The sequence below is a fragment of the Molossus molossus genome, unplaced genomic scaffold (genome assembly GCF_014108415.1).
Source record: "Molossus molossus isolate mMolMol1 unplaced genomic scaffold, mMolMol1.p scaffold_m16_p_13, whole genome shotgun sequence".
In the NCBI taxonomy this organism is placed as follows: Eukaryota; Metazoa; Chordata; class Mammalia; order Chiroptera; family Molossidae; genus Molossus; species Molossus molossus.
The window spans coordinates 83,586,280-83,614,209 of record NW_023425348.1 but is presented as its reverse complement, the minus strand read 5'-3'; the positions used below and the strand labels follow the sequence as shown (position 1 = coordinate 83,614,209).

Sequence of the window (27,930 nt, the reverse complement as noted above, 5' to 3'; positions counted from 1 at the left end):
GTTAGATACTCTGTAGCCACTCCAAATGAAGAAGAAATGAAGCTCTCCCATGTCTTCCATGAATGAAGCAGGCTAGAAAGTAATGTGTAGCGGAGGCCACCTGGCTGCGTGTATGCATGTATAGTATTTGGGTGACTTCTGTAATCACAGCCATGTTAACGGTCGCTTCGAGTGGGTGCTGCGATTATGGATTATCTCATTTCTTTGCTCTTCTTTTGCTCTGTGTTTGTTTTGTTTCTTCTATACAGCATGTATCGCTTTTATTTTAACCAGATAAAAGTATCAGAATCTAATGCGAAAAGCTGGACCACCAGCTCTGCTGGCCAACTCAGCGGGGCAAGGTGGAGGCAGAACCGCGTAGCCGCGATGCAAACCCTGGCGGGACGGAAATTCCTAGGCTGGCCGAGTCCGATGACAGCAATGCATCCCCCTGATGAAGAGCGAAGAGCAGCTTCGGGTCGATGTCCACACTGCCTACACTCAGCTTCTTCCTTGCAATGGGGCCTGTAAGACCTGCCTCACAGAGCCTCGTGAAGGAAGCACAAATCCAGGCATACGGGAAGCGCTCAAAACAGGCATTTTTACTAATTAACCACCTCAAGTGGTGGATATACAGATGAACTAGTCACAGCATACGAGGTACATACACTGCACAAAGCACTGTGTTCATTTAATGCTCTTCGGCGTCATGAGTCAGACACGCTGTTGCCCCCTGGACGGATGAAGACAATAGTGCTCAGCTCCCTGACGGCTGGTCAGAGACAGGGCACGTGTTCAAAGCGAGCGAACTCTAAACCGAACTCTCAAGACCAGGAAACTGATGTGTGAACCAGAACACACTGAAAGTACCAACCCACACTGCAGCGCTTAGCCATGACCCGACACCGGAGCCGGAGTCTGCTCCAGAACCCTCCAGCTCGGGGTGGAGATGAAATGAGACTGTTCATACAGTTGAGATTGTGGATAATGGGGACCTGGGGGCTCAAGACACTATTCCTTCCAGTTGCGTGGGAGTCTGAAATCTCCCATAAGAAAAAGCTTCCCTTAAAAAGTAAGGTGTTATTATTAATAGAAGCAATAGTCACCTTTTCTTTCTCCAGAAGATGAAGCCTCCAACAGCCACAATAACCATGGCGCCAAAGATACATCCAAAAACGGCTCCACAGATGACACCTGGTGAAAGATTAAATGGGAGGCACCTTCAAGAGATGTCCACCAACCACTGGAACCAGAGAGAGCACGTGCACACGTGTGTGCATGTGACATGCACAGAGGTAAATACCTTTGGACCTACAACCAGTCTAAGCATTAGGGTCTCTAGACCCCACCTCACTACTAACAGGAGAGCCTGCGAAACTCACTGGTCCTCTCCGGGTCTCAGTTTTCCCAACAGCAAGTGTAGGGAACTGGGCTAGATCAGTGATTCCCAGGTTCTTACCCATGAATTTCTTTCTTCGATGAAATTGGGTGCAGCAGGCCCATTACATAAAATAGGAAACCAGGCAAACCACTCGAGCTGAGGCAGGGGTGGGAGTGGGGAATGCCTTGGGGCTCAGCCCTGTTTGGTGAGGCACTCACTGGAACACCTGTCACCTCTGGAGACTAACAGCCACGTATGAGCAGAAGTGCCCACAGCACCGTGCTCAGGCGACATAAAGCCACTTGTTTACTGGGGAAGGGTGTGGAGACGCCCTGCACTTTGCTTCTGGGGCAGGAATTCTTTCCTACAGCGAACAACTATCAAGTGTGAAAACCAGACGAACCAACAAGCCAGTTGGTCACTATGGCTCTGGCCTGAGAGGCAGGGGATGTACCCTGCTTGGGTCCCTGACGCTCCTAACTCACCTCGCCTGGCACGGGGTCTGAGACCAAACATCGGGCCTGCCTCCAAGCCACAGGGATTCATCACCCCTCTCTGGGCCTTAACACCCACATTTGCAAAATGAGTTGGACAAGACGATCCCTGTGGTTCCTTCAAGGATCCTGTGCCCTGAGTCACCCTGCGTGTCTGGCACAGAGGCATACCAACCACTGCACTGAGAAAAGGGACCAAGCAGTCTGCAGACTGTAGTGCAGCTGACACTCGGGGAGGGGGCAGGGCCGTAGGGCACCTTGTTGCCAAGGGACATCTCAACTTCGCAGCGGAGAAACCAGGCACTCCAACCCTCCTGGACCCTCGCGAGGCCCACAGACACCCAGCCTTCTGTGGACACCCAGTGAAGTACTAACAGCGCTGATGTTCTTCCTCTACCTGGATCCTGGGGCAAGAAAACGGCCTCTGAGTAGCGACTGAAGGACACGTAGCTCCCGTTCCCGTCGATGAGTCCACTGTCAGGGCTAAAGGAAATATTGGTGAAGCCGGCCACACAAGCCCTGCGGGATGACGAGAGGAAGAAGAGGTGGCTGAGACATGTCCGACACCCAGGCATGCAAAGGTTTGCACCCAGGAGACCCAGCCCCCACAGAGAGGGAACAGGAGACGTTACCGATAGGAGCCCAGGGGCTCCAGCTTCCCGTTGTAATAGCCGTGCGTGGTTGACTCGTTCCCCACATCGACCTCATATTTCAAGACTTCAGACAAGCCCTGAGGACGTCTCTTTTCTTCTGCTGTGATGAGGTATGTCACATAGGTAGCCGAGGCCCCCTTTTTGAAATCTCCATAAGTATGGCTCAAAACCTCTGCAGACGGGTCAGCTAAGAAAGGCACATAGAAGGGAAGTCATAAGAACATGGCTGCAGAGAGATGTAGTCTCCCACAGTCTAACTACTGACACTGGCACCGGGTGACAGGGATGAGAGCTGCCATCTCTCAAGGATGCTTCCTGTGCCAGGCTTTTACTTGAATTAAGTTCTAAGTGCTTTGCTTACATTAACTCGTTGAACCGCTACAATCCCCTCATCACTTAGGTTTATTATCCCCATCTGACAGATGGGAAAATGAAGGCACAGAAAGCGAAAAGGACCCAAGGCCACGCTGCCTACGTGGAGGACCTGACTCGAGTGCGTGGCCTCATCCATCACAAGCTGGTCACTGTACGTTACTGCCTCCCTCTGTCAGCAAAGGCCTGAGTGTGGGATTGGCTGAACACCTGCAGAGCAAAATGACGAGGCACTTGAAACAGACCCAAAACGAAAGAGAGAAAGAGAGCGATCTCCATGTCACTTCTTGAAATGTTGCTGCGGTTTATGACAGCAGCAAGTTCCTTGTCTTGCAGAATCCCCACACCTGATGGTGTGTTTGAGCTCTGCCTTCCTCGAGGAGATGAGGACAGTGTCACAGGCTGAGACCAAGAAGGACTGCACTGCATTATTCACATCTAAAGAACCGCCAAAAGCAACACCACTCGGCATCTTCAATCCAGGCCTGTGCGAAGCGTCCCCACGCAGCCGGCATAAACACCCTCGGGTCGTTCCTTTCTGACTTCCAGAGAAGGTACTGGAGCCCTTTAAGGAAAAGCAGCCTCTCGTCCACCTGCTCGCTCAGCTATGAGGATGCTCTTTGCAAGTTCCCACTACAAATGCAAGTCATTCCGTCTGCTTTCAAAAGGAAGGCACACTGAGCTGATGATCTGCACATGTGCACTTGGGGGTGTGTGTGAGAGAGAGAGAGAGACAGAGACAGAGACAGCGACAGAGACAGAGACAGAGACAAAGAAAATTGCTTAAGACACACTCTGCCACCTAAAAAATAAGACCCTTTGTTGTAAAAGAGACAGAAAACTTATTGAGGTCGGCAAGTTATGGTCCACAGACCAAATCCAGCCAACTACCAGTCTGGTAAAGAACATGTTATTGGAACGGCCGCACTCATTCTTTCTGTATCTTCTATCACTGTGTTCACACTACAACAGCAGAGGTGATCGTTGCAACCAAGATTGTCAGGCCTGCAGAGTTTCAAGTATTTGTTGCCTGACCTGAATCACTGGGCAAATGGCTGACCCCTCCCAACCCCATCCGAGTGCCAAGCGTGGGCTACCGTGTATTTGTGTCTCCAAAGCGCCTCAGTGGGCGTCAGGGCGTCACTCACTGGCTGTTTACCCCAGAATGACCCCCTTACCTTCCCCAGTGGTGAGGATGACAGCATAGGCTTTGATGGGTCCGTGGCTGGCTTCAAACCCACTGAACTTGACCTTTACCGAATTGTGACTGACAGACGTAATATTAGGAGACCCATCTGGAGAAGGGGGGTCTGAAAAAGAACAACAGAAAAATGATCATCCGGCATCGGAAACCGAAAAGGGAACAAAGTTATTCCGGACAGAACCGGCGGTGCCCCCCTCAGGTTCCGCCCTGGCTCTGGAAGCTGCGTGCAGACGCCAGGAGCAGGGAGGGAAGTGCGGGGGCCTGCCCAGCTCACAAGGACCCCTTCGGGGCTCCCAGCCACATCCGGGGGGCCTCCTGTGCTCAGCCTTGTTGGTTGAAGACAACCTGCCTTTTCTTCCTCCCACCCTGAGGGGCCAGGTTCTCCCTCCTGAGAACTGGGGAAGGAGAAGGAGACGGGACACTCTGAGGTGGGAACAAAGGAGCCGTAGGCCGACATCGGGCACTAGGATGGGTCACGGGTGGAGAACATGATGGGACAAAGGAAAGAGGGATGACACGAGAGTCCTCGCTCTGCTGGAGGAGGTTTAAATGCCACCTGGAGAAACCTGACCAACCCTCTCACAGAAACCAGAGACGCCCACGTGGGACCGTGGCCTGGGTGCGAAGCCCCCTCTGAATGAACACCAACGGAAGAAAACGCTGAATGGAGATAAGCCCTCTCCACAGGCTCTCTCTACCTAAACTTGTCTCCCACATGCAGTCTGTTTCCCTCGTCATGGTCAAGATTTAGGAAAATTTGGACAACTGAGCTCCAAACCACACACAATTCTCCGCACCGGCCCATCCACCGTGGCCCCGTGGAAAGCAACCAGCCCAAGTTCGATGTGCTGCACATGTCAGGTACACTGAAGGTCAAAGTCTTCATGCCAAAACAGAACGTAAAATATCCCATTAACAACTGGCTTTATACAGATCACCCGTGGAAATGATAACTTTTAATATACTGAGTTTAAAAAAATGGGATCGAGCCCTGGCCGGTTTGGCTCAGCGGTTAGAGCGTCGGCCTGCGGTCCGGAGAGACCCGGGTTCGGTTCCCGCTAAGGGCACGTACTTTGGTTGCAGTTTGTCCCCAGCCATGGTTGGTCGTGCGGGTGGCAGCCACTCGATGTGTCCCTTCACGTCGATGTTTCTGTCTCTCTCTCCCTTCCTCTCTCTCCCTCCCACTCTATCTGTACAAAAAATGGAAAAATATCCTCGGGTGAGGATAAAAAAAAAAAAAAAAATGGGATCGAAATTTTACATTTTCTTAATATGGGTTCCTACAAAAGTTTGAATAATATCATTCTATTGTAATAGAATATGTTATATTACGCATGATGATCACATTATTTTCTGTTGGACAGCACAGCTCTAAACCTGGCTTCAGCAACCTCTCAAGTAACTGACAGCAGTGGCCACTAGGAGGCGTGGTCCCCGAGTCTAATTGTCAACTGCAGAGACTTACAACCCAGGCTCCCATGTTTCCCAGCAGCTCTGTGCCTTCAGCCAGCAGCCTCCCACCCTAAGACTGTCAGCCAGCACACCAGCTCACTCTCCTCCAAGCCTGGAAATCCTTTCCCCGCGGCTGCCTGTCTCAACCCCATGCTCCAGGGCCCTGCCTGCTTCGCCCTCCTGGGTGCCCCTGACCCCGGCACACAGTGAGCACCCAACTAAGTCGACTAAAAAACTACATCCCTCCATCTCCCTGGCAATGCTTCCCACCTCTCTCAGAGAAACTGCAGCTCCACTTCTATTTCAATGAAAAACGTGTTCAGTGTGTACACTTTTTTTAAAAGCCTATTAAATTTGTACGTAAAGATTCATCTGCGGAAAGGGAGCGACAGATGACAGAGTGAGAGATCACTGGACTAAATGACAGTGGTCATGACTCACGCCTGCCACACGCTGTTCAGCTTCAGGAGCCACCGACTCTGACGAGCTCCTGCTCTCCGCCAGGCACCGTGCTCGGCGCTGGAGATTCCAAACCAGACACGGTCCCTGCTCCTCAGCAGGTTATACCCACCGAGGAGATGACAGCATGGAACAGAACTACAAAACAGTACCCGCAAGGGTCATTGTTTCTGCTATGTTCTGGGTGCTGCAGAAACCCAAAGGAGTGGACGCAGGGTGTCCTGTGCAGTGTGTATACTACACACCTCCAAGGAGCCCCGGGCACACCGGGGTCCACGTGAACAGTGTCCCCTGGAATGTGCAGTGCACATCCTGAGCGACCACACAGGGCAGCCCCGACGTGTTCTTCTACACACAGTTACCTCATCTAATGTGTACAACAGTCTTCAAAGCAGGCATTCTTATCTCCTTTCACAACTAAGGAAAACAAGGCTCAGAGAGCGTAAGTCATGTTTCTGAGATCACACAGCTGGTAGAAGGCAGAAGACAGAATTAAAACCCAGGTCTGCTTTTCTGACTCTGAGGCTCTGTCCCCAGAATCCCTCAACCACTTTCCAAGTCAGTGTTCCTAAAGTAAGAGGCCTTTTTTTCTTACTATGACAACCACGAATTCTTTAGAAATTGTCCGGAAACATTCTGCTACCCTAAAGGAAACATATCCAGGAGTCTAAAAGCACAAAACAAAACCAACTCAACCAGGCTGATCTAAGGCATAACTTTGGCAAAGACATGGGGAGCAAAAGACAGATAAAAGTGAAGCAAAGATATAAGCAATTGTTTCCAAAAACAACAACAACAAAAAAAGATGAGCACAAGAAGATTAACTAGGGGGATCGATCCCCTGTGCAGTGAGTGATCCCACTTCATGGGTTCTAGGGAAATATGAATCTTGACTAAATATCTGATAACAGTGAAAAAACTATTGTTAAATTTCTATGTGAGATGATAACAGTAATGGGGTTATGTTTGACAGAAAGGAAAAAGGAGTCCCTATCTTGGAGCAATACATATATACATTTTATTTACAAATAAAAGTCTAGCATGACCAGGACTGGTCTCGAAGTCATCGCATAGAGGAGGATATAAATGAAACCAGTTGGCCAAGTGCTGACAAGCGTTCAACCGGGTGACAGTGGGTACGTGGGTTTCTTGATACGTTCTTCTACTTTTTTGTATATTTGAATATTTCTATAAAAATACTTTAATGTAGTAAGGGAACTCACTACTTAGAAAATGGGGCAATGAATTGTTGTGCAAAGCAAAGGAAACTTTTGGAATATAAAATACGAGTCTCTCTTACTCGGCTTCTTTAGATTAGATTCCTACAGAATTAGGTTAACAGTCCATGCCAACAAAAACAAGATTTTAGCAACGTTTTTAAAACACACACACACAACAGATTTCTAGGCCACATTTGCAGACCCAGTAGGTCAGCCTTCCACAAGCAACCACAATGCCACCAGGCCACCCTGCCGCCGTGAAACCCACCTGTGATGCCCGTGAGGCAGGTGTTTTGGGTGGGAGGTGCCCTCTTTTCACAGGACAAGGCAGTGATGTTGATGTCATACAAGGCAGAGAAATTCAAAGATGTGACTTCCGTCCGGTACTCAGCACCGTCCTCCGAGGAGCAGCCCTCCAGGTGTGTTATATTCCTCCAGTCTCCTCTGCTGACCTCCAGCTCAAAGCCTGTGTTGGTGCCAGGAGGGCAGGCCCACTTGAGTACCAAGGTTGGCTTTTTGGGGACCACTTCACAGTGAAAGGAGGCGACGGGTGCCGGGTCTGCAAAGCAAGCACAGCACAGCATGAGACTCCGGGGCCGCTGCTCTGCAAACACGAACTTGGAGAGCAGGAGGCTCCTGGCCCGTCCACGACGAGGAGGCAGGCGTGTCGTGGGGTAGTAGAGGCAGAGGCTGACCCTGAGTCGAGCATTACTACACTATGTGGCCTTGGGTCCAGCATCCAGCTGCCCCGAGCCTCGGCTGCAGGACTCTGAGGATTACATGAAACGAAGGCCGGAAGAGAGCAGGGCTCCGTCAGAGGTCGTGACAGCATCACGGCGTGGTGCTGGCAACTTCCTCAGTGGCGTCACTCATTTGGGGCATTCCTGTCCCATTTTGCCGATGAACCAGCTGACGCTCAGGGCGGTTACGGGATACATGTGAGATGACACGGCGGGTGAGTGGGGACGCAAAAACTGGATCCCAGGTTTTCTAAATCCAAGTGCAGGGCATTTTCTCTTCACACAACATGCCTCATGATCCACGGTAAAAGGTATCAGTTTGTTCATTTTTAAAACGGGGTGTCATTTGTCTCTACTTATCTGAGGGCCAATAGAATTGTATTGAAAGCCAACATCAAACTGATGTAAATGAAAAACTCCTTATTCGTGTCCTGGGGAGAATAGCATCATTACTTTACCTCTGCAGTATTTTTTAAAGCAGGAACACAAGTCACTTAGTGCAACTCCCACATCCTCCACCTGAGGCCTGGCAAGGTAGCCTGCCCAATGCATCCCTCCTCCCACGGCTCCTGCTCCATCCACCCCATCACAAATGCTCATGTATACTTTTCTCCTAGTTGGGGGCTGCAATAATTATAGCTCAGAGAAGTGTCAGCAATGGAAGCCACCCAAATACCAAAGATCACAATCTGGACCGGGTGGGGTGGAACCTGAGTTAGCAAAGGTGATGCAGAGCTGCAGGGATTTCTTTATTCACTCAGTGTGAAAGGTCAGAGGTCATCAAGGTTCCAGCTCCTACAGCTACCAGGGAGGCTGATCCAATGAGTGGGTCTCCCCTCTTCCAAATCAGCCTGAACACACTTGAATGGCTTGGTCTAAGGAGTGGAAGGTGTGGGTGCAAAGAGAGTAAGTGGGCCATGGGCCACAATCAGAACTGTGAGCCGAGGTCTCCCTAACCATCTGCAAAACAGTCCCTGGACTAGTCTCCAGAAGCTCCCTCAGCTAAATACAGAGTTTCCCTTCTCTTTATCACACCTGTAGTGGGAGAGGAGGATTAAGAAAGGTAAAAAGCTGAGCATCCATTTTAAAAACATCCTTGGGCCCTTGCCGGTTTGGCTCAGCAGTTGGAGCATTGGCCTGTGGACCAAAGAGTTGAGGGTTCAATTCTGGTCAAGGATATGTAGCTCAGTTGCAGTTTGGCCCCTGACCCTGGTCGGGGTAGTGTGGGAGGTAACTGAGTTATGTATCTCTCTCACATCGATGTTCCTCTCTCTCTCTCTCCCTCCCTCCCTCCCACTCTATCTGAAGATAATGGAAAAGTATCCTCGGGTGAGGATTTTTTTTTAATTAAATTTAATTTAAATTAAAATAAATAAATACATGCTTGGCCTCTTCTTATTATTATAGAAGCCAAACTATATATTACAATCTAGACGTTCATCCGTGCCCCAGCCATTAACTCTTGGGCCTCACTGCCTACCCCTCGCCCTCTTGCTCCCATGGACACACTCTTGCCACCTGGGCCTCATGCGCTTCCTTTAACACAGCAGGCACCTGCCAACCTCAGGGCCTTTGCACTGGCTGCTCCTCTGCCTGTAATGCTCTATGCCCTGATATCCTGGCTTTTTTACTTCCTTCAAAAGTCACCTTTTCACTGAGGCCTTCCCTGAGCACCCTGGATAAACATCTACACTCCCCCTTCCTTGTTTTTCTCCCTCTCCTTGGCAGTTATCATCATCTAATAATTAATTCATTTTGTTTATTACATCTTCCCTACCAGAATGAAAGTTTCAGGAAAGCTGGACTTATCTGAGTCATTTTGAAGTGCCTGACATATAGTAAAGCTCAATAAATATTTGTTGAATGAGTAAATGATGAGGGCAACAAGACAGCACTAATAAACTAATAGGATGTCTCTGAGAGCTCACTGTCTGTTATAACACACCACACAAAACCTTATCAACTAAAGTCTGGGGAGGACCTACCTGCAAGGCCAGCACCCCACAGGAAGAAGTCCAAGAAGCACCTGAGCTACTCACCTGTACAGAATGACTGCCAGCCAGGTGCCAGTGACTCAGTGACATTCCCCACTTGGGCGAAGATCTTTACTGTGTACAATGAGCCAGGTATCAGTTCGGTGACTGTAGCATAGGTGATGCCAATGCCTGTGACTATTTCAGTTGCGTTGCTGGAATTGCTATCCTTCTCAATAAGAAGGCGGTAGGTGTACGTGTGAGCAGCCCCATCAGAGTTCTGCCAGTTGAAGGTTGCTGCTGTGACGTTGGTACTTATTTCAATGTTGGACACATTGCTGGGCCCTTGATTTTTTTAAAAAAAGCATAGATTAGCATAAATTCCAGGAGTCCTTTGTATACTGCATCTAAAAATAGCCTGGCTCTAGATTTATGAGTCTGTTTTTGTGTTAAGGCCATACTGTTTCAATTACTATGGCTCTGTAATATAGTTTGAAATTGGGAAGAAAAATAAAATAGGCTGGCTCCTTTCAGGTAAGAATGAATAAATCTAACATTTGTCCATTCAAAGGATGGAACGCTTCTCAAAAAGACATTCAGAAAATAGTAAAGAGATTAAATCTCAAAACAATCAAGTTTTCCATGGGTTTTTTTTTAACACTTCATATGTGTCTATTTTCAAGATATACTTTCCTATCTGTTTTTAAAATCTGATTAATAAAAGAAAATATATATATACAAAAAGGATATTATAAACTACCATCTCTACCATACATTTATTCAGATCAACTGTGAGCAAAGCACCTCCCTCGCTGTGGCATGCAAAGTCCCCATCTGAGCCATATCTTCCAACTCCAATGACAAGGAGACCCTCCTCTAGGCTGTATTACCAAGGAATAAACACAATAGTTGTGTTTCCCTTGCTGATGGGATCACTTTCTGCTTCTAAAGACAATTCCAAGTTCACAAGGCTCAGCAACAGTGCCCCATGAGAAGAGCAGAACCTTTGCTGAGGCCAATGTTTTCAGCTTAAATAGCGTCACATTTGACCTGGAGCCCAGAAACAATGCCTACTTCCTTAACCAGTGCCTACTCCCGACCCTCCAAGTGAAAGTCAGGGAGAATAACTCCCTTAAGAGAGCATCCTAAGACACTCACGTGTGTACTGCACAGTGGAGCTGGGGTGCCCGGGGATGCCGTTCACTTCTGGAACAACCGTGATGTTATATAAGGTGCCAGGGATCAGGTCCCTGAGAGTGATGGATCTGTAAGAAGTGTTCGTCTCACTAGAGCTGTTGTCAGACTCTAGATACAGACGGTAGATGTAATCAGAGGTGTTGTCTATATTCTGCCACTCCAACTGCATTTCAGTCGTGGTGACCTGGACCACGCGGATGTCAAACACCGCACTGGGATCTGGTCGGAGGAGAGGAAAAAAAAAAAAAAGAAGTCTGTTAATGACCATCATAACCTCCAGCTTTATTTCAAAGTGTCTGTCATGGGAACTTGCTCTCTCGCCATCAAAATCTCAAATGAGTTCACAAAGGGTAAGGTCCAAAATGTGGATAAGAAACACACATGCTCAGTTCTTTCAAGAACTGTGGCTCTGCCGGTTTGGCTCAGTGGTTGGAGCGTTAGCCTGCGGACCAGAGAGTCCCACGTTCAGTTCCCACTAGGGTCACGTACCAAAAAAAAAAAAGAATTGTGGCTCCCCCATAACACAGAGGGACTTACCAGCTCACCCTATCAGTTCTCTGGTCCTTTGCCTTTGTCATAAAAATGTCCCCCTTCGAGGGTCTTCTAGTAAAAAGCATATACAGTTTCCTGATCTGAGTGCTGGCGACCAGACGGGTTCCGCTTATGAAAATTCATCAAACAATGCACTTAGGATGTGTGTGCTTTTCATATGCATATTATTTTCAACAAACTGTCTATCCATTCATCTGCTGATGGTACTTGGTTGCTTCCACCTCTCGGCTACTGTGAATTATGCTGCTATGAACACTGGTACCCAAGTGTGTCTAAGCCCCTGCTTTCAATTCTGAAAATACGTGGAATTGCTGAGTCATCTGGTACTTGTTTCCCTTTTTCAAAATTGCCTTTAATGCTGTTACACTGATTTTCTCCAATAATAATAAAAGTTGTTCAACAATAGAATGTTAATCCCCTAAAAGTCTACAGTCTTCTTACAGCCATAATTGATTTTCATGCAGTGAGACCCTATTATAGGCTCTAGTACAAGAGATGCCTTCTTACGAATAGGCCTCAACTATTTCGCAGCTACACCAAAACCAAAGTGTTATGTTCACCATAACACTGTGGTTCAACCTCCATCTTCAAACCAGACAGAGGCCAGTTTATGGCCCTGTCGCTCTGGGCCAGTTACTTAAGCGTGCAGAGCCCCCATTTCCTACTCTGGAAAACAGGGATGATAATAGCACCCGCCTCATAAAGTTGTGTTAAAACTTTTTAAAAACAGAATGCGAGCCCAGCACTTTGTACACCCCCAACATATTATATCAATATTACATTAAGTTCTGGGCACTGGCAGGTCACACAATACCAAGGGTCTCCCAGTACCGTTATCAACATTCTCAAAAAGAAAGAAAAAAATATATAAGGAGATATTAAGACTCCCATCTCAACAGTCTAATGTAAAATTCAGACTTAAAAATTATTAAGGCTCTCAGAGAATTCTGGTTCATGGAGGTTATTATTTATATTTATTATATTGGTAATTTTAAAATGAAGCAAATTTTAAAACATAAGAAAACACAAGCATACATTTCATTAGCTGTCAGAGTGATGGTGCTATCCCATGTCACACGGCATCTGGAAAACTCCAATGGACACTCATCATGAGAGCATGAGAGTGAAAAAGCCAAATAACACTTTAGTATCATGATACTACTACATCCCAAACTCTTTGTCTGGATCTAGAGGACCAGCAGAGACAGCAGGACCACACTGTGAAAACCACCGATCAAGACCAGGGTCAACAAACCTGGTCTATAAGCCATAGAACAAATATTTTAGGCTTCATGGGCCATCTATGTATTCTCTGTTGCAATTACTCATTTCTAGCGCAAAAGAAGACATAGAGAGTATATAAACAAATAAATATGGCTGTGTTTCAAATAATATGCATATGAAAAGCACACACTTCCTAAGTGCATTGTTTGATGAATTTCCATAAGCGGAACCCGTCTGGTCGCCAGCACTCAGATCAGGAAACTGAATATGATTTTTACTAGAAGACCCTGTGTTTCAATAAAACTTTATTTACAAAAACAGGCAGTTGGCCAGATTTGGCCCTTGGGCCATTATTATCTGTTGAACCCTGATTTAGACAATGGAATGCCAGGAAGGTATTAAAATTATCCTATAGAAATACAGAAATATTTATATTGACAGGGAAGAATACTTATAGTAAACTGGTATGTGGGGGGAAAGCAGATTACAAAACCACATGTATAGAATGACTTCAGTGTTTGTCAAAGAATAAATATATATGTATAGGTGTGTGTGTGTGTATATATATACATGTATACCTGTATACATGTTGTTGTTTTTACGTGTTTTTGTCTTTTAAAGAATAGTTTAATGATTTTTAGAGAGAGAGAAAAGGGGAAGAGAGAAACATCTATGTGAGACAGAAACATCAATCAGCTGCCTCCTGCACGCCCCCTACCAGGGATTGGGCCCACAGCCCGGGCATGTGCCCTAACTAGGAATCATACCAGCAACCTTGGCATATCAGGATGATGCTCTAACCAACTGAGCCACAGTGGCATGGGCTATTTTGCTTTTGATTTTGAAAGAAAGAAACATTGATTGGTTGTTCCACTTATTTATGCATTCGTTGGTTGATTCCTATAGGTGCCCTGACCAGAGATCAAACCTGAAACCTTGGTGTATTGAGATAACACTCTAACCAACCGAGCTACCTGGCCAGGGCCTACCTATACATATCTTTACATTATAAAACATCATACATCAAAAGTTACCAGTAATTATCTCTGATGGTTTATATGTGATTTTTTTTTTCTTGTCTGTATTGTATAGAATGAATATGTATTAATGTCAGTGTAAATTTTTTTTAGTTTTTTCCAATAATTAAAAGAAAAGCAATATTTGGAACACTTGACAGGTATAAGTTACACTGAGCTCTAAGCATCATCACTCGCACAGAAAGCGCGGCCTGTTTGCTCACCGGTTGCACTGCACAGTGTCTGGGAAACCCCTTCAGTGCCATTCGGGCCTTGTGGGAATATTTCAAAGCAATACTTGGCTCCAGGGTCCAAGCCACCAATGACAATACTATTTTGGTCGGTTGTTTCCACCTGAGGTTTCTCCGTTCCGTCCCATGTGGTAAGTATCTTAAAGGAATCCGAGTCACTGCTGCTCCAAGCTAAGCTGATACTCCTTACGGTGATACTCGTCACTCGCAAGTCAGAAACTGGATGCGGACCTGAGGGAAGAAAGTGGAGGACCAGATAAGAATCTGACTCCAGCAGACGGGGTGACTGAACCTCACAAAATGACTTAACACTGAGGTTCAGTGGCATCTGATCTCTTATTCTCTTCTTGGTACTGTCACCCACAGTGTGAATCCCCATCTCCAAAACTGGTATTTGGCCACTGAGAGAACACTTGGACACAAGAATGCAGCAACGGTTCACTTAGGTTGTTCAAGGTCATTCACAGGAAACAAGAGGAGGCGTGCCCCCCGGGGGTCGAGGGTTCAGGGTCTGCAGTAGGACCTTGGGCGCTGCCAGTGTGCTTCCGGGAAAGGAGGAGACGGTCGAGTAACGCATTCTTGTGGGATGAGCCCTGGGTCCAGAGCCAGGACCCCTGGGTTCAAGTCCCTGCTCTGTGGCCTTGGGCCGACTGTTCGGCCGTGCTGAGCTGCACTTTTCTCATCAGTAAAACAGAGATCCTAACACCTACCGTGAAGGCCACTGCTATCCCAATCCTGTTATAGTATAATACTACTCACTACTGTATACCGTTACTGTTCTACTTTAAATTACTGGACCTTCTTTGGAACAAAAAGTTTTTAATGTGCTGTATCATCTTATCTTTTTTTAGATTTTTTAGAGAGAGAGAAGAAGGGAGAGGGAGAGAGAGAAAACTACATCCATGATCGTGCCCAGGAATCAAACCAGCAACCTTGTGGTGCACAGGACAAGGCCCAACTAACTGAGCCACACCAGCCAGGACTTACCAGTGTATCTTTAAGGAACAGTTAAGCAGACAAGGGATGAGCCCTGCTTCATTATAACGTCAGCACCTTAGGTGTCTGCTTACATCGGAATAGCCTGCAGTTCTGATTTGGGGCAGGGGTAACCCTCAAGCTATACAGATAACTCTAAAAGAGAAATGCTAACAATAACGTCAGCACCTTAAGGACAAGGGGCCATAAACAGCCAGGTTCTTTTGTCTCCATGCAGCACTTGGCTCCGGGTCTCTGCCACACTAGAATGGTCATTACAAGCACAGGCTGGAGTCCAGACACCCCCGCTGTCGAATCCCACCTCCATCACTTGCCGGGTGTGAGCCCTGCCTACAGCACCTCTCTCAGCCTTGGCTTCCTCGTCTGTAAAACAGGCTCACGCCAACCATGCTACAGGGCCGTGAGCAGTAAATGGGACAGAGTGAGGAAAACGCAGGGCACCACGCGGGCGCGTGGCGAGGTCAGTCGGCGATCACTGGCGCCGTGCGGCAGATGCGGACGGGTAAAAGTCCTATGGACTCCCACACTCAGCTGCCCTTTCCTGCAGGACAGGAACAGAGCCTCGTACCGGGCGGGCAGGCGAGAAATGTCAGCGAGAACATGTGAACTCACGGGTGTACACTTGGAGAAAGCCCGGCGTGCCCTCGGAACCACCCCGGAGGAAAGGACGCACTGTGACGCTGTACAAGGTGCTCGAGCTGAGTGGGGTGATGACGGCCTGAGTCTCACTGACAGTGAGATTGAGAGAATCGGTCTTCCCAACAACTTGTATCTTGTAGGTGTAGACAGAGGACGACCCATTATCGTTGATTTTCCAGGTCAGGGTCATGCTCGTGGCGCTGATGTTGGCAGCTTCGACGTCAAAAACCTGAATGGGTTCTGTGAACACACAAGAGGTGTTCACAATGACCAGGATGGCCAAGCCAGAGGGAGAGAGAGGAAAGCCGTCATCGGGGCATGTCGTCTAGATAAGAAACACTCTTAGCGATGGTTCCTTCCTATCCTGCACCTTTCAACCACAACATACACAAGCGGATGGGGTCCCAGCAGAAGTCAGGCATCTTTTCCTATGAAGTAACAACCTGGCCAACTGCAACAGCACAGTTGCTCCTGGTTCTCCCTGTGATGTGGCGGACCCCTTCGTGGACCGTGACCACGGGTACCCTGTGCAGCACCCAACCCCCTCTCCGAACAGCACCCCGCACCCCTTGGTGGGAGGAAGTGCCTCCCACCTGTATAGAAGCTGGGGGACAGCATCCCCACCACAGAAATCCAGAAAGCAGGTATGTGACACCTCTCCATCTCAGGACTTGGAATCCTGAGAGGGTCACAAGGTCCAGTGTGGTCCAGCCTCCAGACTTTCCTGATGCTCATCTGTTTTCTGTCCTTGATCCTCCAGCCCCGACCACCACCCCTCTGTTCTGTGGGCCTACAACAGCCCTTCAGATTAGATATATGTTTGGATAAGATAACTGGAGTCAGGTCACGCTGCCTGCAACCAAGCCCCCGAGAACTACGATGCTGGGACATTTGCTCCTGAGCCCACAGGGCCAACCGTGTGCTGTTCTGAGGATGTGGGCCTCGACTGAAGTTCCCTGGGGGTAGGGGCCATGCACTTCTTGACCCACTCACCAGCACCCAGACAACCGTCACGTACTGGTCAGTCTACAGAGTGGGAATGCTGGGAAAGTGGAGGCAGAAAGCAGTGACGAGCATGTCACAAGTGCCCACAGACAGGCAGAGTGCTTTCCAAGGCCGGACCAAAAGAGGAAACTCATTCTCTTATCTCAAGGGGAAAATATTTAACCAGCGCTGACAAAATGAGTCTCGGTTTATGCCAGAAAAATATTACACCCACTTGTCTCACTGGCTCATGGGCAGAGAAACGAAGGACAACATGAGGCCCCCAGGGTCTGCCCACCAGGGCTGCTCCCTACGCCTCCCCGAGCTCGGTGAAAGAGGCATCTGGGCCACAGGGTTAAGAAGAATTTCCACGGGCCTGCTCTGCCCAAAATCTCTTCTGGAAAATGCCATGCGACAACAGAACCGCTTGTGAAGCAAGAGGTTGCTCAGAACCACAGAGGACGAGGCTTTGTGAGAGAAACGCCGGCCGAAGCCGTTTGATGAAATCGAACATACTTGTCCTGAATTCTACGGCTTGGGGCTGTCCTTCTGTGCCAGCTTGTGCTTGAGAATAAACCGTGGCCTTGTACCGTGTGTCAGACTCTAACCCAAGAAGCAGGACTTCCGTGTTGGCCAGAGGATCAACAGAGGCTGCGTCTTCATGCTTCAGGTGATACCCGTACGCAGGGGCAGTAGGGTTCCCGGCGGCCTGGGCCGAGCTCTCTGTGCTCACGGCGTCTGTTTCAAACACAAAAGGCAAAGACATTAACTGGGACAGAAGCACCTGCCCGCCTTGTTGTCCCCACAGTGGGCACTCGTACCTGCTGCCCTCCTCCCCCCACCCGAGACACCTGCGCCTGCAAAGGCCCCGATGCGGGGCAGATGTTGCCCGCTGTACTTGTGTCCCAGGAAGCAGCACAGACGTCTGTGCTTCTCTTTCAAACCCGTCTATTTGCATCTCTCTCCCTTCTTTCAGGAAACCACCTTCTCCCACTGAAGCCCAGGCACGGTTTTCCGGGGACAGCGCATGATTCAAACATGGTTCATCAGAACCCACTCGGGCACCTGTTCCCCTAGTCCAGACCCCTGCGGACAGGGCGTGAAAAAGAGGGACTGCTGGTGGCCTTTCTCCTTGAGTTGTGTGGAGGGAGCCACTCTGGGAACAAAACCGATAAAAGGAAAGGAGCAGGAAGAAGAGATGGGCGTCACCCCGTTGCTTTCTTTAAGGCCCGGACGCCCATGGCAGGAAAATGTACCCGAGCCAGTAAGTTGCTCTTCTAGTCTAAGCTACGGGAAGGATGGTTTCTGTCTCTTGCAATCAGGAATCCTAATACCCACATGGAAGTTCTGTGTCCTTATGTGTAAAATGGGATAAAATACTTGTTCTCGGTTCACAGAGCTACCCCGAAAATGCTATGAAATTTGCCAGTGACCGCACATTGCCCATGAGGAGGCATCTGCTAGACCTGCCTCTGCACCCCTTTCCTCGGGAGATCGGGGAGTCGCTTCAGTGGCCTGACTTGGGTTAACACAGGTATCTGTTCAGCTGGAAGTCTGAAGAGCTGCATGGGCCAGCCCTCTCCTGGACGCCAGCCCCCGGGAATGTGCAACCCCAGTGCCATTTCGAGCCCCAGTGTGCTGACCCGTAAAATAAAAATACATTTCCCTCCTTCCTCGCACAGGTAAGGGGTGGAACTAAAACGTGCAGCAGGAGCCCTCTACAAATTCTAAAACTCTATACAAATATAAGCATGAGCCCTGGCCGGTTTGGCTCAGCGTTTAGAGTGGCAGCCCGAAGACCAGAGTCTCAGGTTTGATTCCAGCCAAGGGCACGTACCTCAGCTGCAGTTGGGTCCCCGGCCCTAGTCCAGTTGTGCGGGAGGCAACCAACTGATGTGTGTCTCTCACATCGATGTTTCTCTCTCTCTCTCTCTCTCTCTCTCCCCCTTCTTCCCTCCCTCCCCCTCTATCTAAGATAAACAGAATAATATCCTCAGGTAAGGATTTAAACAAACAAACAAAAAATATATGTGTGTGTGTGTGTATGAACAAGATTTTTTTTTCAAGTATTAAATACTGAGCTGCAAAACGAGCAAGTAGATGAGAAGCACACTCTTGTAACTCACCTGAGCCACGTTCTCCAACCGGGTCTCTCTGTGTTTCAGATACCAAAACCTGTAGGGTGGCCTTATATTTCATCCCTGGCTTCAGGTTTGAAATATTGATGGCTAAGTTTTGATTCAAGTCCTCATGGCTTCCCATGGCTTCAACGAGCATCCGGCAGGTGGCTGTGCTGTTATTATTCTCCCAGGTAAGAGCAACTTCTGTCACACCCTCGAAGGCAACTTCAAGACCAGAAACTGGAAGCGGCTCTATTTTAAAAACACATGATGGGCATTGATGGAACAGGAGATGTGTAAGCACCTTTCATAAAGAATGCCTGGGACAATGATGTGTTACTATTACCCACTAAAAACACTTCCTTTGTATCAGTCTAGTGCCATTTCATCAACGCACAGCATGAAAAAATACACATCATATGCAGAAAGGAGGAAAACACAATACATCGTAAAGCCAGGGGTTTTTAGGATCTATATACTCTTCTCCAAGACTGTGGACCAACAGTGACTGGACAATCTTCTGAACTATCCCTTTCAAACAGCAGCATTCAATTATATCTGTTTTAGACATCAGAAACAAAACATCAAATAAAGTGATTGTTTGCCAGGCCGAAAGGTCTTGAGTCAAGACAATACATATCATATCATTTTGTAACACTAAGACATTGCAACCAAGGAGCTCACCCCTGCATTCCAAACCCAAGGGGATTTTTTAGAAAATGTGCAATCCATATTATCCCTGTACAGTTCTTTCTATCACTTTACTTGGCTGTCAGTGATATAAATCAAACCATTTCAGCCAAAGTGACATCCACTCCCTTCCTTTGTAAGATGAGACTGTGGAGTTCCAGAGAGGCAGGTGACTTGCTCAAGAGTGCACATTCAGGAGCGTCGGGGAACTAGAAGCCAGGGCTCCAGCCTCAGGCATGTGAAGTGTGGGCAGTGTTGCGGATGGAGTGGACGCCCTGCAGGGGGCTGACGCGAAGTCAGCAGCCTCGGCATTGCTGATCCGCTCTGTGGTTCCCGTCTTCATAGCACATGTTTCTGATGCAAAGATTTCTAAATTGGGTCACTCGTGTGTCTTTTAATGGAACACCAATAAACTAGCCAGCTCAATGACTCTGGGTACCTGTTAGGAACATCCCTGTCCCAGAGGGGTCAGGAATCAGGTCCCCTGGTTCCCACCACTTGTAACTCTGGGATCTCACAAGAAACTTAACTTCTCAGCTTTACAGTTTCTTCCACTGTAGCCCCCGGGGTTACCATGAGGACAGAATCATGGCAGGTGCTGAGTAGACAGCAGCTGATGAGCACAGCCGTCCTCAGGGACGGTCGGGTAGAGTAAGACCCTCAGCTCCTGGCTGGATGCTCCCTGCCAACTCACACCTCCCCTTTCCCAGTGTCATCAGTTCTCCATCCCCTTGTCCCCATCACCATTTCTAAGTTCTGTCTTCTATTTCCTCCTTCATTCTCTTCTCTCTCCTTCTTTTCCTCTCTTTCACAATGTGATACAGGAACCTTCATTGGAGGGGGCGGGTGTTTTCATCCCTCAAAAACTGTGCTCAGAGGAGCTCAGGGGCTTTCTGAAGGTCCCTGAGACACCCCATCCCTTAGCTCCTCTCTCTCCAATTCTTTTTACTTACTGGGCTTCTGGGAAAGATTTTGCTTAAACAAATTGTTTCCTGGCTGAAGACAAACCAGTTGAAAAGCCCTGGCTTGGTGTCTGCCTGCCCCGTGTGCGAAGGAGCTGCCCAGGCGGCCACCTCGAGCCGTGGGCTCCACGGGGTCAGGCTTCACAGCCAACGAGACTGCACCCACAACAGTGGACCTTGTTTTAAATGTTTGCGTCTTCTCAGCTTAAAAAGAGCCTCTCATCCCTTTTTTTATATTTTTGGTTCTTTTCCATTAAGAAAAAAGAGAGAGAGCTAATTTGACAACTGTAACAGGTGGCTTGAGATATTGACATCTAAGCTAAACACAAATCTAAGCCTCATGCAAATGTGAGCATCATCAAATGTCACTGGGCTCTTCCATTTGAAACACACATTCCTCTATAAAATATACCAAAGTGTCATCCCCAACAGAAACACCAACTTCTCTGGAGAGCTTAGAAGAAGCCCTGTACTTACTGACACCATCAAGATATTTCCAATGGAGTCTCTGCTCCCGAGTCTTAGCAGAAAAGTATTAACCAATAATAACAAAAGATTTTTACAACCAAACAGCTGGAATTAGTTAAAACATCCCCAACCACGAAGGACCTTCATACTGAATGATCAGGTGACCTGAACTCCTGGGCTTGAAACAATACAGAATCCTTTCTCCTCTTCCACAGTCAATGAAAACCAATTTCCTTCCACCAGCAACTTGAACAGACAAGGCTCTAGGCTACGGGGCAAGAAGGAATGGTTCACGGTCACTGCAGGGAGCTACTAGTCATCTTACCTGTTGTGACACTTATGAACGTGGCATTTCCCAAAATCCCGTTTATCCTTGGAGTGATGGAGAAGGTGTACAAAGTCCCTGGACTTAAGTCCCGGATGTTAATGCTTGTTTGATTTACAGAAAGATTCAGCTGCCTACTGTCCATCTCGTACTTTACTTCATACTCATAAAGAGAAGCTGCCGAGTCACCGTTTGCCCATGTGAGAGTCACACTGGTCGTGTTGACAGCAGCAGCTCCAAGGTTGTACACAGGACTGGGTTCTATTCCAATGTTGTTTCCAAAGAAAAAGGAAAGAAAAAAAAAATTATGTTCACAAAAGAAATGTGAGAGCAAGGCTCTGGTCTGTATATGAACTTTCCAGAAGGGAATTTTGCAAATCTTAGAATTTTATTTCTCTTTATATCATCTCCCCCCGAATCCCCAACAAGATACATTTAGCCACATATACATACATGTCTACATGTGTCTGTAAAACAAAAGGCTTTAGAACAGAGACGAAATGACAGAGGCTGGCCATGCTGGCTGTGACCTGAACAAGGGTTGAATCTGCACAGAAGCTGCTACAAACAGGGACCTCAGATTCAAGTGAGTCTATCTCCCGTTCTCAGACAACAGTCATGTGCCAAGAGGCATCAAAAGGCGCAAAATCATCTGATAACATCAAGCCCTGGACTCGGGAGGAAGCTGCAGTTGTCTGGCATGATGACAAGGGCCAAACCGCATAAAGAGGAGAAAACTGGTCTTAGAATCCAGACCTGGACAGAAGGACCTGCTCTCCCGCCTTAGCTGTGTGACTGGAAGTGTCCCTTCAAACCCCTCCGTCTCGGGTCCCTCTGTTGACAGCTCTAATACACTACATTAAACATGAAGGGTGGGGGATGAGGGCAACATGACATGACAACATGATCGCTGGAAAAGGACATGTACAAAATCGGGGTTTGGAGTCCAACCCCGCTAGTCATTCGTCATGTGGTTTTCCTCAAAGTCTTCTCACCTCCCTGAACCTCACTGTCGTCATCTGTCACACTGTGGATCAGAGGACCTTAACGCTACGGAAGTTCTTGTGGTTATTAACAGGAGCTATAACTTCGAAGTCGACGCCTCCTAACTACACTCCACACTGAGCAGAAACAACGAGCAACAAAGAGGACGCCAGCAATGAGACCCTTCTTCTCAAGGACCCAGGGACTGAGCCCAGAGGCGAAGAGACAGTACAGGTAACACCATCTCCGCATGTACCTGACCTTCAAATGCCAGCACGGAGTGTGTGCCTTACCTGGCACCTGGGAGATGCAACCCTTTACCCAAACCTGGAAAGGGGGCAGGAGAAGAAACGACAAACAGAAAAGGAACAGCAGGGAAGAGTTCTGGGACCCACACCTGAAGCCACTCCATGCCAGGGAGCCCCTCTGGACTTGAGCTTCCTCGTGCTAGAGGGACAGGTGCATGGCAGCATTTTGGGCAGCTTATTGCTATGGTGTTGGTGACAATCAAGGCTGAGGGTGGCGAGGGGGAGATAAAGCAACAGCCACCATCACCGTGGTGCAGGCAGCAAGAACAGCAGAGCTACTGGGTGCAGGCTCCAGCACGTACCAGGTACCGCACACACATGCATATGCTCATTAAGGCTTCACAACAACTTCATGGGGAAGGCTGTGGCACTGTTTGTTGTTGTTGTTGTTGTTGGTTTTTTTTTTAATCCTCACCCAAGGATACTTTTTTCCATTTATCTTCAGATTGAGTGGGAGGGAAGGAGAGAGACAGAGAGACAGAGAGACAAAGAGAAACATCGATGTGAGAGAGACACGTCATTTGGTTGCTTCCTGCACGACCCGACCAGGGCCGGGGACAAACAGCAACCGAGGTACGTGCCCTTGACCAGAATCGAACCTGCGACTCTTTGGTCCGCCGGCCAACGCTCTAACCGCTGAGCCACACCGGCCAGGGCTATGGCATTGTTTTTAAAGAAGGAGGAATGTGTTGAGAATTCATACAGGGATTGTATGATCCATACAGGGATTCTGGGAAGGTTTTAGAAAAGCAGGTTTTGAAAGTTTCAATAGTTTAGAAAATAAAGCACGATTTTACAATATGTTTATAAAGCATGTGTCTTTGTGTGTGTGTGTGTGTGTGTGTGTGTGTGTGTGTACGCACACGCACGCGTGAGCACGCATATGTGTGGCTTTTTGGTTTTTGTTGTTGTTGTTTTTAATAAAGATGAAGAAACGGAGGTCTAAGAGGCCCAGTGACTTGCCCAGGGAACAGAGCTAGAAACTGACAGAGCCAGGAAGCCAACCTGGGTCTCTGGTTCTACGTCTGTGCTCGGCCAGGGTAGTGCTGCTCAACGACCAAGCAGGAGGGGGTTAGAGCAGCGCTCAGAGGAACCCGGATACCCTCCAGCCAAGAATGGGAAGAAGAAATACACAAGTTGCTTTTTACTGCTGAAGTTCAGAAAAGTGACCTCAAATACAGATATAAAGACATTTCTATTCTCTAAACGTCACAATCCATCCCAAGGAAAGAGTGCCGCTCACTTGTCTGTGCTTGTTGGCAGCAGGTAGTAGAGTCATTTGAGTATCTGATTTGATAGCTCGTCCCAGGCGTCAGCCCCACAGCCGAAAGAATGCTGTCATTGTCCTTTTGGAAATGGTGCTGGTTCTCGTTGCTCCTGTTGGCCACACTTTTTAGTGAAAAGTTTCCTGGTGCCTTACTAGTAATATGAATCTCGGTCATTGTAGATGTGACTATACTGAGATCACAGGAGACACCTAGAACACAGGAGAGAAAAACAAAATGCAAACTGATACAATGGCACCGCCACCATATACCCGCTATAAACACGTTTCATTACAATTTTTTAAATGTAAAAAATAGTTCCTCACCTCCCCTTCTCTTACTTTAAAATATTGCCTCTATGCATAGAAGTTTTCTTCCTTCATACCAGTGACTCATGTCTGCATGAGGTACCAGCTTACTGACCACACTGATTAAATGGGCAGAAAAAGCAACTGCAGAATTCTTCCCATTGTTTGCACAGACTTGACATAATTACTGTTATTAAATGAGATTTCTTTATTCAAAGGTTTCAGCAATGTCTGCCCCCTTTACATGGTACTCTGAGAACAGTCTAATTATTTTATCTCTATGGTTCACAGACTTTGGGATTTTACCAATCCCAGGGGGAAAAAAAGTTTCCAAATTTTGAGGACAGACAACAGCTACCAATTTTTTACAAAAAGGTACATTAAAAAAAAAAAAATCGCCCTGGCCGGTTTGGCCCAGTGGTTGGAGCGTCGGCCTGCGGTACAGAGAGGCCCAGGTTCGGTTCCCGCTAAGGGCACGTACCTCGGTTGCAGTTTGTCCCCAGCCCTGGTTGGTCGTGCGGGTGGCAGCCACTCGATGTGTCCCTTCACATCTATGTTTCTCTCTCTCTCTCTTCCTCTCTCTCCCTCCCGCTCTACCTGAACAACAACAAAAAAAATCTACCAACTACTATTCTCTTTACTTCTTCATTAAAACATCTTAATAACCAAAAAAATTATTAAGTACATAATCCCAGAATAGGCAGCACTTTAAAGTGAATATACTTAGCTTCATTAAAAACTTATTCTCATATCCTTATTTTTCTCACTTTACTATAGAGCAGGGAGGACCAGTGGGACCTAGCCCTCCACATGGAAAAAACTGCACAAAGGCTGTCTGGTTTTCTAAAGGTTATGCAGACCCTGTACACCTTGTAAAATTCATGGGGCAGCCCTGGCCGGTTTGGCTCAGCGGTTAGAGCATTGGCCCGCACACCAAAGACTCACAGATTCAATTCTGGTCAAGGGCATGTAACTTGGTTGTGGTTGGGTCCCCAGCCCTGGTCAGGGTTGTGTGAGAGGCAACCAACCAGTTAATGTGTTTCTCTCACATCAATGTTTCTCTCTATATATCTCTGCCTCTCACTCTGTCTGAAAATAAAATGGAAAAATACCCTCGGGTGAAGATTAAAAACAAAAGTATAAAATTCATGGGGCAGTATAGCCACCAACCCAAGAAAATACTTGCGGGATCACAGCACATAAAATAAATCATACTGCATCATGGTTTCAACTGTTCTTTTTTTTAATCACCCAAAAGGTGTAGGTTGGAAAAACAGATGACAGAAAACACAAATTTTTTATTTGTCCAGGTTGCACAACTGATTGAATGGTTTCTTTCGCTAGCCTTTTTCACCCCCACCCCACATTTAAAGAACAATTGGAAACTAAGCGGGTTTTCAGAAATGAGCATTTTCTGTGCTTTCCACATTGCTGTCAATGCTGCTGTGTCCACCGGGGGGCAGTAGCGAACAACACAAGAGTGGAGAGGGAAGTGGTACTTACAGGCATCTGTGCACGAAATCTGTAACAAAAAAAGAAAACGGAAGTCAGCAGATTCACTCAGTTACGAAAAATGCAAATCAGAAATAAAGCAGCTGAGAATTTGATAACGGGGCAAGCTGCAAAGAAGTCTATTAAGCTAAGGCCTGCTGGCCAAAGTTAGGGTGTAGGGACACTGAATTCAGGAATTCGGTGTAACGGTGGGTCAAGTACAAACAATGGCTTCACTTGGTTGTATGGAGGACGGACGACCGGCTGTTGGCTTGCCAGTGCCTGTCCTCACAGATACACCCAACACTCCCTCCTGCCACTGCATCTTGAATTGAGGTAGAAGGACCCAGAAACAGAGTCCAGATTCTCTGGCCAGAAAGATAGGAAGGTGGGACCATGCCAGCCTTGCCCAGAGATATGTCCAGGTCTCTAATGCAGAGTATAAAGACAGTCGTGGGACAGAAGGAATCCACTGGGCTTGGGATTTTCATTGTGCAAAAATTCATTTTCTTCCTTCTACCAGTAGGTGGCAGTAATCTTTTTCAATCCTATGGCAGCTTTGGGAAGAATGAAGGTTTGAAACAGGACCTTAAAGACTTTATTTGACAGTGTTTCATCTGCCATCTTTCGGCCCCTGGGGGTCCTTATTTATAATGATCCATAAATTATTTCCCCATACTTTTTTTTCTTTACTGATTTTTTTAGAGAGAGAGGGAGAAAGAGATAGAAACATCTATGAGAGATAATATCGATTGGTCGCCTCCTGCATGCCCCACACTGGGAATTGGGCCCACAACCTGGGCATGTGCCCTGACCAGGAACCGAACCAGTGACCTCTTGGTGCATGAGTCGACGCTCAACCACTGAGCCACACTGGCCAGGCTATTTCCCCATACTTTAAAAGCCTAAGTTGTGCGTTCTATTGTTTAATAACAGGATTTCTTAAAGCTTGGTCCTCGCAAACAGGAAAACTATCAAAAGCGACCACCGTGGAAAAAAACTGTCCTCCAACTTCCCATCGCACTTAGGATAAAATTTAAACTCTGAACCACGGCCTATGGCCTCTCTAGTCTCCTCGCCCCTCATGCCCTCGCAGTGTTGTTGAAGCTGGTTTCCCCCTTAGAGTCTTTACGAACTTACTGGCTTCTCCAAAGCACTCTGGCCAGACCTTCCCATGGCATGGCCTAAATGCCACCTCTTCAGCGAGCCCTTCTCCAACCAACCAATGGAAGTGAGTGCCCCTCACTCTCCGTACATCACTGGTGTGTTTTCTCCTCAACGTGTACCTCAATTATGTAAGTCTCCTCCAACCAACGTGTACACTCCACGAGAACAGAAACCAGAATGGTGCACACAGTGGGCACTCAAGCAACGCCACTGAAGAGAAGAGCAAGCCTCTTGTCTTAGAGACGAGGCAATGCCTAAGGTTCAGAGGTGAGAAAAAGCGAGCCCCACGGTTCCACAGCAAGGCCAAGGCCGGCTGGGTTCAGGAGCCTGGTTCTCCAGCCCAGCAACCCTTCCTCTTATCCCACCATTTGCACATGGCAAAGACGAAGACAGCACATGGGTTAGGGACGCAGAAAGAAGGACCTGCTCCCTACCCCCACCCCCCTCTCCCAGTGGCCCAGAAACCAGTCCTCAAAGGAACCCAGGACTCCTCCTCTCTCTCCTCACTCCCTGCAATGGGGACTAAGTCCTGTTTCTTCTACCCTACCCAGCCCCGACTCTCAGACTTCTATCACCCCACCCACAAGACCCTCATGCCCTCATCTCAGGCCTACACTTTCTCAGCTCATCTTATTGACTCCAGCCTCCTCAATCGATGCTATGTGTCAATCCACAGAGTGTGGGATGGGTCCCAGGAGAGAGGGAGAAAAACAATGAGTTGGTTATTAGACATGTAGCTCAGGGCAACAATTTTTTTTTGACCCAGAAACATTAAACCTTTGAGGAGAGCACCCCAGAAGATTCCCAATATGGTGGACACTTCGTAACACTTTTTGAAAGGACACAATCGACAGAAAGCTCATCTTTCTAACATAACCTTATGATGGCACCTCCCAGCCCCTTGCAATGTTCTTTCCTCTCTGTATGCACATCTATGTGTTGGAATCCACCCATATATTACTGAGAAACATGAAAGCTCTGGGCCTGCCCTTAAACTGTTTACGGAAAAGTAAAGGAATGAAGATAAGTCTGTAAATAAGTAATTCAGGGTAGAAG

At 47.7% G+C, this 27,930-nt stretch overlaps 1 protein-coding gene across 3 annotated transcripts in view; it reads right to left on the bottom strand.

Annotated features, from left to right (window-relative positions):
• Positions 1-27,930, bottom strand: part of PTPRJ (protein tyrosine phosphatase receptor type J) — a 148,856-nt gene that overhangs the window by 18,626 nt on the left and 102,300 nt on the right. For all 3 annotated transcript variants that reach the window (XM_036259172.1, XM_036259171.1, XM_036259173.1), the window contains exons 2-15: positions 25,720-25,738; positions 23,887-24,120; positions 21,352-21,612; positions 18,913-19,158; positions 17,303-17,524; positions 15,776-16,042; positions 14,141-14,398; positions 11,086-11,343; positions 9,994-10,272; positions 7,483-7,773; positions 4,058-4,189; positions 2,487-2,694; positions 2,252-2,373; positions 1,086-1,173 (exon numbers count right to left, since the gene is read on the bottom strand). In XM_036259172.1, the coding sequence (XP_036115065.1) occupies positions 1,086-1,173; positions 2,252-2,373; positions 2,487-2,694; positions 4,058-4,189; positions 7,483-7,773; positions 9,994-10,272; positions 11,086-11,343; positions 14,141-14,398; positions 15,776-16,042; positions 17,303-17,524; positions 18,913-19,158; positions 21,352-21,612; positions 23,887-24,085 (2,831 nt within the window). In that variant the 5' untranslated portion in view covers positions 24,086-24,120; positions 25,720-25,738. The remainder of the gene's footprint in view (positions 1-1,085; positions 1,174-2,251; positions 2,374-2,486; positions 2,695-4,057; positions 4,190-7,482; positions 7,774-9,993; positions 10,273-11,085; positions 11,344-14,140; positions 14,399-15,775; positions 16,043-17,302; positions 17,525-18,912; positions 19,159-21,351; positions 21,613-23,886; positions 24,121-25,719; positions 25,739-27,930) is intronic.